Here is a 14334-nt window from a genome sequence, read left to right as displayed (position 1 = left end):
ATTTTCATGACTATGAAAATTGTAGATTCACACTGAAGGCATCAAAACTATGAATGAACACATGTGGAATTATATATGGAATTATATACATAACAAAAAAGTGTGAAACAACTGAAAAATGTCATATTCTAGGTTCTTCAAAGTAGCCACCTTTTGCTTTGATTACTGCTTTGCACACTCTTGGCATTCTCTTCATGAGCTTCAAGAGGTAGTCACCTGAAATGGTCTTCCAACAGTCTTGAAGGAGTTCCCCGAGAGATGCTTGGCACTTGTTGGCCCTTTTGCCTTCACTCTGCGGTCCAGCTCACCCCTAAACCATCTCGATTGGGTTCAGGTCCGGTGACTGTGGAGGCCAGGTCATCTGGCGCAGCACCCCATCACTCTCCTTCTTGGTCAAATAGCCCTTGATGCCTACAGTGTGACTCTACAATTTTCATAGTCATGAAAATAAAGAAAACTCTTTGAATGAGAAGGTGTGTCCAAACTTTTGGTCTGTACTGTATATATTGTTTGTGTAATTCAATTGTATACATATTATACCTGAGAAGAGGGGAAATAGTGCCACCTACAGGCGATGTGAAAAAAGAATAAAGTGTAAGTTGCATCAGTCATTTTCTCTTCAGTTCCAGCTGAACTGTTGAGGTGAATGTTTTGTGACTGGATCATCACCCAGAAATAATCTATAGTGTACTGAAGCAACACTTCAGCGAGGTGTCCTATTCTAGACTGCTGATTTTTATAGCACACTACCTAAACATGGTGAGAACCCTGTGGATTACTGGCTTCGTTTAAACAAGGAAGCGGATATTGCTAATGAGTGTCTTGGAGCTCAAGGGAGAAGAATGGACAATCTGTATTCTGAGGTTGCAATGATGTTTGTGAGGAATTGTCCAGATACTGAACTGGCACGCGTTTTCAAAGTGCGCCCGTTAGAAAGCTGGACGGTAAAGGATGTCCATGAGCTTTTGGACAGTTTCCAGCGTGAACAAAAGTCCAGAGTAAGCGCTAACGTGTATTCAGCTTGTCAAAATGCTCAGATATCCTTACAGAAACGTGAAAATGTTGATATTGGTCCTGAAGCTGTACTGTCATGCTTTAAACAGGGAACCAGTAGACCTGATGAAGCTAAACCTGAAGCAGTAGATCAGTCCGGGTTAAATATGCTGGTGCAGCTTCTTGATGTTTTAAAGAATAAGGAAGAGAATAAGTCTGCATATGTGTATTTTTCTTTCCATAAAGAACGTTTGTCCTGATTCACAGAGAGATGTTTTCCAGAATACACAACGAGTTGCATGTTCAAAAACACTTTTCTACACACCTGTTGTTCTTAACGACTCGGTCACTGTCAAAGCAACGCTGGACACTGGCTCGATGTCCTGTACCCTGAGTGATTCAGTTTTCAGTAAGTGAAGAGAACATGGTGTTCTGGAGGCAGTTAATGAGGAGGACACAGATGTTGTTGTAATTGGATGTGGTGGTAAAAGGGTCTTCCCAAGAAGCATGCTTGAGCTTAAACTGGATGTTTATGGCTGCACTGTTATTGTCCCATGTCTCGTCATTCCAGGTCAAGGAGATGACCTAAATTTGGGAACGAATGTCATTAAACATATTGTCCATAGACTGAAGAGTTGGGACAGATATTGGGAACTGATAATCGAGAGTGTGATGAGTTCTTGTCGATGCTGGCTGGAGTACGATGGAGGGTAGGACAGTTCCTGATGTTGTCGGTACAGTGAAGCTTAACCATGCAATAACACTTTTACCTGGTCAGGAACACCTAGTTTGGGGTAAACTTCCCGTGGCCAACTAGGCAGTACTGTTTTGGTAGAACCTTCTAGACTTCATTCCGCTAATAGGAAAGTTCTGGTGGGTCGTGTTGTTACTCAGCTTTGGGGTGATGGCAGTTTACCACTTAAGCTGATAATCCTAGCGACAAACCAGTGACACTCTAAAGGCAGAACTCTAAAGTGGCTGATGTTTATCCTTGCATTGCTTTGGAGGATGTGGGTGACACAGAGAGTGGGTTTCCGCTTCGGTCGACTGTTCAGCAGTCAGTGGTTGAGACGGACATGTCTGAAGATCTACGTAGCAGGCTCAGGCAATGTGGCTTAGAGGACATTGATCTAGAGCCCTGCTGAAGCCATTTTTATAGAATATAAAGAGTTCTAGTATAACGTAATTTGATTGGCTGTTAGATTTGATATAAAAGAGACAGAACCCTGCAAAACAGTCAGAAGCCACTGGACTTTGGAGCAACACAGTCTTTTGACCTACACAGAACCACACAGAACCACAGAGAACCACAGAGAACCACACAGACCCTACACAGAACCACACAGACCTACACAGAACCACACAGACCTACACAGACCCTACACAGAACCACACAGAACTACACAGAACTACACAGACCCTACACAGAACCACAGAGAACCACACAGACCCTACACAGAACCACACAGACCCTACACAGAACCACACAGAACTACACAGAACCACACAGACCTACACAGAACCACACATAACCTACACAGAACCACACAGAACTACACAGAACCACACAGACCCACACAGACCTACACAGAACCACACAGACCTACACAGAACCACACAGAACCACACAGAACTACACAGAACCACAGAGAACCACACAGACCCTACACAGAACCACACAGAACTACACAGAACCACACAGACCTACACAGACCCTACACAGAACCACACAGAACTACACAGAACTACACAGACCCTACACAGAACCACACAGAACCACACAGACCCTACACAGAACCACACAGACCCTACACAGAACCACACAGAACTACACAGAACCACACAGACCTACACAGAACCACACATAACCTACACAGAACCACAGAACTACACAGAACCACACAGACCCACACAGACCTACACAGAACCACACAGACCACACAGAACCACACAGAACCACACAGAACTACACAGAACCACAGAGAACCACACAGACCCTACACAGAACCACAGAGAACCACACAGAACCACACAGACCTACACAGAACCACACAGAACTACAGAGAACCACACAGAACTACACAGAACCACACACAGACCTACACAGAACCACAGAGAACCACACAGAACCACAGAGAACCACACAGACCCTACACAGAACCACAGAGAACCACACAGAACCACACAGACCTACACAGAACCACACAGAACTACAGAGAACCACACAGAACTACACAGAACCACACACAGACCTACACAGAACCACAGAGAACCACACAGAACTACACAGAACCACAGAGAACCACACAGTTTATATGTTTAGAAAGTTTTGTTTTTATTTGAAATTCATAATTAAACAGTAAAATAAACAATCTTGGATTTAAGACCTTCATTCACGGTGGTTTTGTGCGAGTAGAAAGGAACTCTGAGCTCCTGGGCTACTGTTGCACTCAAATCCAAGTCAAAAGACCTGCTCGACAAAGTCAAAATAATAATGGAGTAAAGCCGAAAGACGAGTCGCGTGAGAAGATCGCTGAAGAGAAGACCCTCGTGGTGACGGTGAGCTAACCGACATGGCGGCTCTGAGGGAAACCTGCTAGCGGCTGCTAACAAACACAACAAACCAACAGGGAAGAAAAGTGCGTCACAGCAAAGCTACAGAGAAAGAAATCAGAAGAAGCTACAGAGAAAGAAATCAGAAGAAGCTACAGATAAAGAAATCAGAAGAAGCTACAGATAAAGAAATCAGAAGAAGCTACAGAGAAAGAAGTCAGAAGAAGCTACAGATAAAGAAATCAGAAGAAGCTACAGATAAAGAAATCAGAAGAAGCTACAGAGAAAGAAATCAGAAGAAGCTACAGATAAAGAAATCAGAAGAAGCTACAGATAAAGAAATCAGAAGAAGCCTACCTACAGAGAGAGAGGTCTTCAGCTGAGTGAAATCTCTCCTGGAACACTTCTGATATTTTTATATCTTCATGACTCCATTAGTCTTCATCTAAAAGTGACTGTAGGTGTTCACTGGCTGTTTCCTCCTGTAAGTCATGGAGCTTGAGCTAAATCAATCCTGCACGTCAGTGACTGTAGACGAGTGTTTATAAGAAGAGTAGAAGCTTTGTGGAAAATATTTACAATTGTGACGGTGTTTTGTGAAGATTTTAAAGTCACGTGACATGGCAGATGAAAGCGCAGCTGCGTGTGTTGACCAAAAGAGGGCGCTAAAGCCCACAGAAAAGGCTGTAGAGGAGAAACTACACAGGCTGGAAGGAGAACTCGAGGGAACGCTGGCACACATCACCAAACAGAAGAATTATCTGTCCAAATGCATGGAAACGAACACAATGCTAAGTTCATTAAAGATGAAGAACTGCTACGGTTCGAGAGATGTTTGGGACAGTATGAACGGATTAATGAAGAGTTGTGTGAGTTAATAGATGAAGATGATAAGAAATCAGATCAGGACGCTTATGAGAACAGATATTCTGAATTTCAGCGGTTTATAGGAGACACAAACAAATGGATTTCAGATGTCCTAAAGGACGAGGAAGATGATATTAGTCCACATGATAGTATATCCAAAGCTAACTCCGTGGTAAGCCACACTTCCAGTACTACTTCTGCGATGCTGAGAATTAAAGCTGAAGGTGAAGCACTGTTGGCAAGAGCTGCAGCGATGAAAAAGAGAGAAGCAATAGAGCAGGAAGAAATTCACTTAAGAACTAGAAAACAGCAATTGGAGCTCGAAATTGAGCTTCAGGCGCCAAACTGAAGGTGTACGAAGAATTTGAAGATGCTCATGAATCTAAATATGATTTATCAGAACTACCTTTAGGACCCAGATTTGAACCCCTGATGTGTAAACAAGAAAAACACAATGTAGACGATTATGTGTTTCGTGGAGATGGTAAGACATCCCTTACATTCAATCCAAGGCCAGCCACTCAAGTTCAGGCTTCAGATAGAAGAAAGTCATCATCAAGGTTTGATGCTGTCAGCAGCACACCACAACATAATCATCATGACCACACTGATTTTTCTACAGATAGTCTACACAAAGTGTTACAGCGTCAAAACGAAGTCACGGAGATGCTCATTAAACAACAGAGTTTGTCTCAACTCACTCAAAGAGACATATCCACGTTTACAGGAGATCCTCTGACTTACAGATCTTTTATAAGGGCATTCGAGCATGCTATTGACAGTCATCAGGACCGGCTGTACTACCTCGAACAGTTCACCAGTGGAGAGCCACTTGATCTCATACGGAGCTGTGAGCACATGAAACCCGACAGAGCTTATAAAGAAGCTAGAGAACTGCTGGATCGTCACTATGGAGATGAAATGACCATCGCTACAGCTTACATCAAGAAGGCTATGGAATGGCCTCAGATAAGGCCAGAAGACAGAAAGGGATTGAATGCTTTTGCTTTGTTCTTGGTTGGATGTTGTAACACAGTGAATGAAGTGGACTACATGGACGAAATGAACAATCCTACCAACATGAAGTCCATTCTATCCAAACTTCCATTCAAACTGAAAGATGGAGAAGTTATGCTTATGACATTCAAGTAAGAACAAGAAAAAGAGCCAGATTTCCTGATTTAGTGGAATATGTGTACCCACAAGCAAAGGTTGCCAATGACCCGCTGTTTGGAGATATCCTGGACTCCACTTCAAGTAACCACCACAGCTGAAAAAGTCAACCGGGCGTTAGAAAAAGTGAGTCTAAAAGAAGCAGCTTTGCTGTACACGTGTCTGCTACTGAAATAACGCCAGTAAAAGCCAACCTGAGAAGAAACCTTCAGCAGCCAAGTCAGCAAGTGAGAGTATGAAGGAAGCGAATCAAACCCAACGTCAGTGATCTGTGGGACGAATCCAGACAGGGGAGTAGCCCCACATTGTTCTTCTGTAGGTTCAGCAAAATACTGTGATAATCTGCTCACAACAAAACTCAAATCTGGTCTGGTACAAACAGTCAGGTATATCAGACTTCCCACAGCTTCTCTACATTTCTACATCTTTCATCTTTACTGCATTTCCACTAAACTCTCATTTCTGTTCACATGGTGTTCCTCTGATCCTACAATCCTGCATATTAAAACGCTGTAGTATTGTTAGTGTATTTTTCCTGGGTCATTTTTACACACCCATCTGACACATTACAATCAATACCCAGAAAATGTTTGTGTACACAGATCTTTCATTTTAAACTTTTCTGCAAGCATCTCGTTCACTTCTTTCAGTCTCTCTTGATGGCTTACAGCAATAATTAAATCATCAACCCGTGTAATTATGATCACTTTTCCTTCTTCTGACTCTTTGGCATAAACACGGTGGTCGGCTGGGTTTTGTGTGAATCCGTTCTCAGAAAGACAATCGTGCAAAATCTTATTCCAGTTTATACTATACCCTCTTTCTCTTGGAGACCCTCTGGTGGATCGATGTAGATCTCATAGTCTATGGGAGCATGCAAGTATGCGGTTTTCACGTCCATTTGATACAGGAGTAAATCTTCTTGTGCAGCTTTCTGTAGCACCACCCTCACACTTCCTCACCCTCACAAGTCCACAGTGGGTGAAAATGTCTCTCTATAGTCTATTCCCATTCTCTGGATGAAAATTCCAAGACTCACCCGATGCTCAGACCAAATAAAACCTTTTCAGAGAAGGTAAGAGAGAGGGTTTATTTTGAGTGTGTGTGTGTGTGTGTGTGTGTGTGAGAGAGTGTGTGTGTGTGTGTGTGTGTGAGAGAGAGTGTGTGTGTGTGAGAGAGTGTGTGTGTGAGTGTGAGAGAGAGAGTGTGTGTGTGTGTGTGTGTGTGTGTGAGAGAGTGTGTGTGTGTGTGTGACAATGACATTCTATAGAATGATGTCCCTCCAACTTTGTGCTAACAGAAGCACACACATGGCTGGAACAGTCAGGCGTCTGAATACTTTTGTTCAGTGTATCATTAGTGGAGACGGACTGTTCTGCAGCATGTCTGACCAGGTAACATGCATGTTCACATCACGTCTCCAGGTGGTGGGACTCATCCTCTTCTCGTTCCCTACGACACGCCGACGGCCAAAGAGAAAGCGCGAGACCGAGAGAAGGTGCATGAGCTGCTCAGGTTCCTCCAGCTGAACGGATATGCAGTGACCAGGTACAGCACCATGACTACTGTCCTGAACCCCAGACGGTGATGCAGCACTGTGATGATTCCTGATGATTCGGTTCCATAAACACAGGAACAGTTAAATACATTACTGTGACTTACTGTTATTTATCTAAAGAGATCCAGCGTCTGGATTATTGCTCCATGAGAACAAGATCTAAAGAAATGGAATACAAAAATGCTGAGAGAGACAGTGTGTGTGTGTGTGTGTGTGTGTGTGTGTGTGTGTGTTTAACTTGCAGAGGCCTGAAGGACATGGAGAGCGACATTTCCTCCATTGAGAAGCGCTTTGCTCATGGCTTCTTGCAGAAACTGCTGAAGTGGATGGACATTGTGCAGGAGTTCATCACTCATCTTGGTGTGAAGATGCACACATTTCATTTAAATCAAGATGAAGACAGATTTATACAGGAGCATAAAACTGAGACCAGTCCAGCATTAGAGATCAAATAACACTACATTATTATTATGATATTATTATTATACACAGTGTTGTGTTAATTACTAAAAAATACTAACTACAGTTACAGTTACTCGTTACTTCATTCAAAAAGTAACTGTTACTGTGTTGATTATTTTCACCAAAAAGTAACTGTTACTGTTCAAAGTAACTTTTTAGTTCCTTTTTTAAAGAATCTTCTTTAATGTTCTCATTAATACTCTTTTATGTGTTATGATCTACACAAACACAAAACTGACTTAAACACAGAGTCATTTATAAACACTGTTGTATTAAAGTCAGAGCAGCACACACTGAATATATCACAAGCATTTCTGAAATAAAGAACAAAACAAGCTGAATAATAAATTCACAATCAAACACTAAACGTCTTCTTCCTGTTTACAGAGGTGTTTATCCTCCAATCCTACAACGTGTCTCTGCTGTAAACAGGTCAGACTGTAGTCTACACTTCAGCACAAATTCATTCATTTAATAAAGTAACGGGTAACGCAGCATACGCTAACGCTAACGCTAACAGTGTTACTTTATTTAAAAACTAACGCTTACAGTAACGTGTTACTGCCCAACACTGATTATACATAATATACTGTATGTGTATCTTTATTTTTAATGTGTGTGTGTGTGTGTGTGTGTGTGTGTGTGTGTGTGTGTGTGTAGAGGTGGTGGTCAGCAGTGGTCGTGTGGAGAAATCACCTCATGAGCAGGAGATCAGTTTTTTTGCTAAGGTGAAGATGTTTATAAAAACCTTTTATAAACAGTTTCTAAAAAATTAATATCTAAAACATCTGTGTTGTTTTCAGATCCTCCTGCTGCTGATCAATCAGTATTTCCTCCTCTTCTCTTCTACATCTACATCTACACCAAGGAACTTTCCCTCAGCATGGAAGACACAATGGATCTCATGGACTCTGCTCAGTATCTGCTCATGGAAAGCCTCTTCTGCTACTGCTGCAAATTCCTAAAGGACAATCTGAACCTGGATAACTGCTGAGAGATCTGGCAGCACGTCCTCCTCGCTCAGACGAGGAGCTGAGCAAAACAAGCCCTCGACTACGTTCTGCGTAACTTCCAGGAAGTTCTCAGGTCACCATCCGGGAGCTTGTTGGAGCTGAGCGCCGAACATCTCGCCAACATCCTGGAAAAAGATACGCTGAACATCGAGCAGGAGAAAACGGCGTTTGAAGTGTTGATCAGCTGGATCCAGCATGACCCGGACACCCGAATGCAGCACTTGGTGGACCTGCTGAAGAAGGTGAGCTCCAGTAAAAGTATGAGTTTATTGGGTTTAATGAAATCCACCAATAGCAGAGCAGCAAAGTCACTGGACTGCTACTGTATACTGTAAGTCCAAACATCTAATAGGAACATACTCTTCTGTTTGAATCTGTTCAAAGGCTGATCTTTACCTGTGCCTCTGACTTTGTTACCTCCAGAAAACTTCCTGGAAAATGTAGAGCCAAACAGGTTGCTCAGAAGTCTGTGTCTTATTTTTTATTTATTTATTTATTATTTTTATTTATTTATTACTTTTAATAAAATGTTTTTTTATGTTTATTTGTTGCTTTACTGGAAAGCGCCTTGTGCTCCTTTTGGTGGTTGTAATGCGCTTTATAAATAAAGTTTGATTGATTGAAGTGTCTGAGAATGTGAGATCTTCCTCACCCAATCCATGTTGATGTTGTACCACAACAACATGATTGATCTTAACCTTTCACCCCCGCGCACCCTGAAACGGTACCGCTTCCCAGATTCCTTACTGTTCACCACAAGTGACTTCAGGGGTTTAACTCCTACAATCCTCATTGTCATGACAACAGATTCACAGAACCTTCTGTGGTCATAAGAAGGACAGGTTTTAGAGAGCTGTTAGTAATTTCAGGGTGAATTTCAAACACTTTGTTATTCGACCATGTGATCCATTCTTCATGCTAATTATTTACTACACAGCCACTGATACCAGGTCTTTATTCTGAGGGAGGAATTTGACATCCAGTCACAGTCTGCTTTAAAGCTCTCTTACCAGCTGCATCAGCTCACTCAGTTCCTGAAAGTCCAACAGAACATTATTTTATAGAGTTGCTCCTGCAGATGATCAACTTTGGTTAAAAGAGTATCAATCTAAGGATGGTTATGCTCCAGAGATTCCACTGCTTGAAGGCACGATTTAGAATCCGTAAAAATGATAGTGTTCTTCTGCTGGGAATTTGTTGTGCATGTAAAAACATCCTGGTGTCACATTCCTCATGATCACATGTCAGATCTTCAGCAGCACTGAGTGTGTATACAGTGCATTACAGTCACACAGGGACACGGGTCTCCATGTGCCATGTACAAGCTGAAGTCCTTGCCCACAGTGGTAAGATCAGCATCTCGCCACGCAAGTTAGAGGAATTCTGCCAGTGCCTCATTGTTAGTTTCATCTGATAGAAACCTTTTCCATTGTGTTGGTGTCTTCTGATCACATCCATACATTTTCACCAGTTGTGTACCACCAGCACTCTACGTGAACGTTCTAGATTTTTAATACTCATTTCCAGATAATCAAACAAAAGTCTATCGGTGTACAGTTGTGCTTCAAAGCAAGCTTGACTGTGTAGTGCAGTATGGTGTCCGAGAGCTCTCCAAAGGTACTTGGTACGGACCGAAGGGCTTAAATGACCGCCATACCATCAAAGAGAATAGCGCCATCTGAGGCAGTAGACTTCATCAAGAACCTGGTGTAGTGTCTGTAACAGAACTTGTGGTATCGCACCTCCAGAGAGACGTGTCTTTGTCTTCAATATGCACAAGAACGCTGGTGTCTTCCTTCATCTCAGCAGCTTTCAGCAACTGGCCTGTAAATAAATATTATATATTATACATTACAAAACCAGATTGTAAATAAAAACCTTATATAAACAGTTAACTGGTAACAATATTGAGTGTTTTGGTTGTAGCAGTGTGCAAAACAATACATCATTTATAAACATTACATTAATGATGTCATTGTAATTTAAATTTAGCCATGATATCAGCATATAGCATAAAACTTTAACCTGTGTGTGTGTGTGTGTGTGTGTGTGTGTGTGTGTATATGTGTGTATGTGTGTGTGTGTGTGTGTGTGTGTGTGTGTGTGTGTATATGTGTGTGTGTGTGTGTGTATATATGTGTGTGTGTGTGTGTGTGTGTGTGTGTGTGTGTACTCACCTGTACACAACGTTTCTGCCTGTGAAAGATGCTCCTTCTGTCGTTTGCCTGTCACAGTAATGTACTTGTGCGTTTTCTTGTAAATGATGCACAAGGCAGGAAGCACAGGATCTGCACAAGCTCCTGGCAGACCGTCATGGACCTCAGTTTCTTTTTAGGACATTCAGATGTTGAGGTTCTACTACTCGATCACACAGACTGGTGTTTGTGAGCATCTTGAATTTCAGGATGCTGTAGGACACGTTCATGGATGTGGTGAGGGAAGACATGCAGGTAGTTGGTGTGAAAGAGGCAGATGTAGAGGATCCACTGTGGCGCCCCCTAATGGTAGAAGCCGAAAGAAGAAGAAGAAGAAGAAGGAGAAGTATGACACGTTTCTCTGCAGCATCCAGGCGCTTTGTGTAAATGAAACACTTGTAGGAAGTGGAATGAAATCCAGCGTCTTCGGGAACATTTTCTATGTAATTTCTACACAATGTTTGTATGTTTCTGCTATTCTCTGATTCTCACCCTGCAAACCAAACCACCGTTTAACGCTATTTCTGTATGTGTCCCATCGTGTGTGTGTGTGTGTAAAATCCTTCTATTCTTCTTTCTTAATGGACACGAGATGCATATCGCATTGTTTATAATCCTTTTTACGGAGTTTAGAATGCGGTCTGACCGTAATTTACTCTTCTTCACTACTCGATGTTGACAACAAGGGCGCAGACATCTTGGATTCGTCGTTCCAAAAGCGGCACCTGATTGGTTGTGCTTCCTACACGTGACGCGAAGCCGAATCACTCATGATCAAAATATGACTACGCGATGACGGAACTATTGTCGACTTTAAACACTAATAAAAAAATAACTGCAGGATTATACATGGAGATTTCTTATTTTCTCGCTCAAAACCAAAAGCTTTTTTTATTGTAATGAAAAGAATTTAGTGCCCCATATATGGGAACGCGACGAAACGGAAAACGTCTTCACCTTACAGACTATAAAGTTTTATTTAGAAAATGTCTTTTTTTGTTAGAAATTTCCAGCTAATCAAACATTCTGAATCATTTACATTATTCCAAAAAAAAAAAAAGAAATGACTAAATGATTTTTGAATGGTCATTCCTGCATCCCTGGTTGCTATGGTGATCTCTTCATCCTTCTCGTCATTTCCTGTATACATGTGTGTGTTTGGTAAAAGGTGTAAGAATAAAAGGTTGTGGTGTGTTTAGTTGTGGTAGCTGAAAAACAGACTGTAAACAGAGAGGATGTTCTTATGGGCTTGGAACTCCACTTGTCCCACCTTCAGCACCACGTCACACATTTCTCCCTCCATGCTCATCTCGTTCAGGATGCTGAACAGCGTGGTGTCTTCACTCATCTCCTCCTCCATCCTCACACCAGCTCCTGCTTCCTGCAGCAGTTCTGGAACTCCAGCATCACATCAGTGTGTTTACATTCCAATCGGAATCTTCATTCCTGGGGTGTTTTTGTCTAAATGTTTTTTTACTTTACATTGTGGTATCTTTATTATTATTATTATTATTATTATTTTAATTTGATCTCAGCACTGAATCAGGAATGAGTTTTTATTACTTTAAAGGCGACTGTGACCTCATTTTCTTTTCTCTTTATACTGTATGAGCTCAGTTCTGTGCTCATGAGACTTACTGAGACTTCTGTTCTAAGTGGATTTATATCAGGGGAAGAAACACAGCTGGATTCACACTTCCACATTTTCATTTTCTCCAGTTCATGAAGTTTCATTGGGGTCGTGTGCTGAAGTGTAATTATTTATTAATATTATTAATAATCAGATATTAAAACATTACAGAAAATAAACATCACAAAACAGACAACTGCTGGAAATTAGGCCAAACCTTTTATACAGACAGACAGACAGACAGACAGACAGACAGACAGACAGACAGATAGATAGATAGATAGATGGATGATCTACAATTGAGAATGAAAATGTTGAAAAAAAGTAACTGTGTATAAATTAGACATTTTATTATTGAAAGTGAAATGATTACAGTTTATTAAAGAAATGAACAAATCTGAATTAAAAATATAATGTGGAAACATGATCAAATCTAAATAAGTTGTATGTCAGTTAACTGACTGACATCGCAGTGATCGTCCAATCATGTCACGCCTGAACAGAAGCCCCGCCCCACCACGTTACTGCGCTAATGAGGAGCACCAGGTTAGTTTCTTGGTGAGAAGAAAGAGATGAGCAGCAGCAGAATTCAGAGCAGGAAAATAAAAAGAAGTCAAAAAGGATAAAATACATACAGTAAAGACCAAAAGTTTGGACACACCTTCTCATTCAAAGAGTTTTCTTTATTTTTATGACTATGAAAATTGTAGAGTCACACTGAAGGCATCAAGGGCTATTTGACCAAGAAGGAGAGTGATGGGGTTCTGCACCAGATGACCTGGCCTCCACAGTCACCGGACCTGAACCCAATCGAGATGGTTTAGGGGTGAGCTGGACCGCAGAGTGAGGGCCAACAAGTGCCAAGCATCTCTCGGGGAACTCCTTCAAGACTGTTGGAAGACCATTTCAGGTGACTACCTCTTGAAGCTCATCAAGAGAATGCCAAGAGTGTGCAAAGCAGTAATCAAAGCAAAAGGTGGCTACTTTGAAGAACCTAGAATGTGACATTTTTCAGTTGTTTCACACTTTTTTGTTATGTATATAATTCCATATATAATTCCACATGTGTTCATTCATAGTTTTGATGCCTTCAGTGTGAATCTACAATTTTCATAGTCATGAAAATAAAGAAAACTCTTTGAATGAGAAGGTGTGTCCAAACTTTTGGTCTGTACTGTACATCATGTTTATTTCTTTGGATTTTGGTGAGTCCACATTTTGAGATATATAATTGTACATCAGAACAGAACAGTAATAAACATGATGTTATAAAGAGATATAAAAGATACGCCATGATTTTAGAATTATATACAGTTATAATGATCGAGAAATGATACATGTACAGGTTCCTGTGGAAGTCGCAAAATACATGCAATATGATCTGTTTTTCTTTATAATGCACGGCCTCTTTAAACCTCCGTAGGTTGGAGTTGAAGTGCATAATAATCACTCACAGCAAAATCATCAGAGGTAAACAGTAATGAAGTAAATGTAATTACTGTAAATGTAATACATTTTTTTAGACTTTTACTTGAACTTCACCACATTCTTACTTTTTACTCAACTACATTTAGTGAAATCAGTCGTTTCTTTTTATTAACGAGGATAAAAACGTAACTGCTGAAACACAGCGAGTCACTATTCGTGTCCTCGTGTCTCCGTGTTCATACCGTGACACACAGAGTTAAACATGCTGTCAAATCTCACTTCAACATTATCTTTATTCTTATTGGAAGGGTTTTGATAAAACACTTTATATTTATTTAAATCCTTTAAAAATTATTCAACAAGAGCAACAGGCAGAGCTACTAAACATTGTGCAACACAATTCGGATCCACGTGCAACTTACACTGTGTGACTTTTTTGTAAAAAAAGGAGTGAAGCGGTTT

General features: G+C 41.1%; 2 protein-coding genes across 8 annotated transcripts in view; one reads left to right on the top strand and one right to left on the bottom strand.

Moving 5' to 3' along the window:
• ddhd1b (DDHD domain containing 1b) overlaps nucleotides 1-14334 on the bottom strand; it is a 47282-nt gene that overhangs the window by 23359 nt on the left and 9589 nt on the right. Inside the window, exon 1 of one of the 5 annotated variants that reach the window (XM_046836408.1) lies at nucleotides 3904-4506. The exons of 1 other annotated variant lie outside the window; for it this stretch is intronic. The gene's annotated coding sequence lies outside the window, so the exon portion shown is untranslated. Of the gene's footprint in view, nucleotides 1-3903; nucleotides 4507-14334 lie in introns of those variants that run through there. 3 more of the 5 variants (XM_046836409.1, XM_046836407.1, XM_046836412.1) reach the window with 3 other exon arrangements.
• LOC124377113 (ryanodine receptor 1-like) lies at nucleotides 4705-8544 on the top strand. 3 transcript variants are annotated; one of them, XR_006924056.1, is made up of 6 exons: nucleotides 4705-5712; nucleotides 7011-7134; nucleotides 7389-7504; nucleotides 7994-8038; nucleotides 8267-8334; nucleotides 8410-8446. XR_006924056.1 is itself a non-coding variant. In XM_046836441.1 (3 exons), exons 1-3 carry the CDS (start codon nucleotides 6986-6988, stop codon nucleotides 8032-8034), a joined length of 306 nt encoding a protein of 101 aa, XP_046692397.1. In that variant the 5' UTR covers nucleotides 6837-6985; the 3' UTR covers nucleotides 8035-8544. The 3 variants fall into 3 exon arrangements, 1 of the variants encoding a protein (XP_046692397.1); XR_006924055.1 differs by lacking the exon at nucleotides 4705-5712 and adding an exon at nucleotides 6646-6661; XM_046836441.1 differs by lacking the exon at nucleotides 4705-5712 and having other exon boundaries at nucleotides 6837-7134; nucleotides 7994-8544.

Source organism: Silurus meridionalis, chromosome 23, assembly GCF_014805685.1.
Source record: "Silurus meridionalis isolate SWU-2019-XX chromosome 23, ASM1480568v1, whole genome shotgun sequence".
Classification (NCBI taxonomy): Eukaryota; Metazoa; Chordata; class Actinopteri; order Siluriformes; family Siluridae; genus Silurus; species Silurus meridionalis.
Note: the sequence above shows the minus strand (reverse complement) of the source record. Positions and strands in the feature narration are given on the sequence as shown.

Excerpts from the sequence above, each read along its gene's own strand:
- LOC124377113 (XM_046836441.1), top strand. The coding sequence starts at position 6,986 with ATGCATGTTCACATCACGTCTCCAGGTGGTGGGACTCATCCTCTTCTC. Across the intron at positions 7,135-7,388 it reads AACGGATATGCAGTGACCAG|AGGCCTGAAGGACATGGAGA; the intron begins GTACAGCACCAT and ends TTTAACTTGCAG. Across the intron at positions 7,505-7,993 it reads GGAGTTCATCACTCATCTTG|AGGTGTTTATCCTCCAATCC; the intron begins GTGTGAAGATGC and ends TCCTGTTTACAG.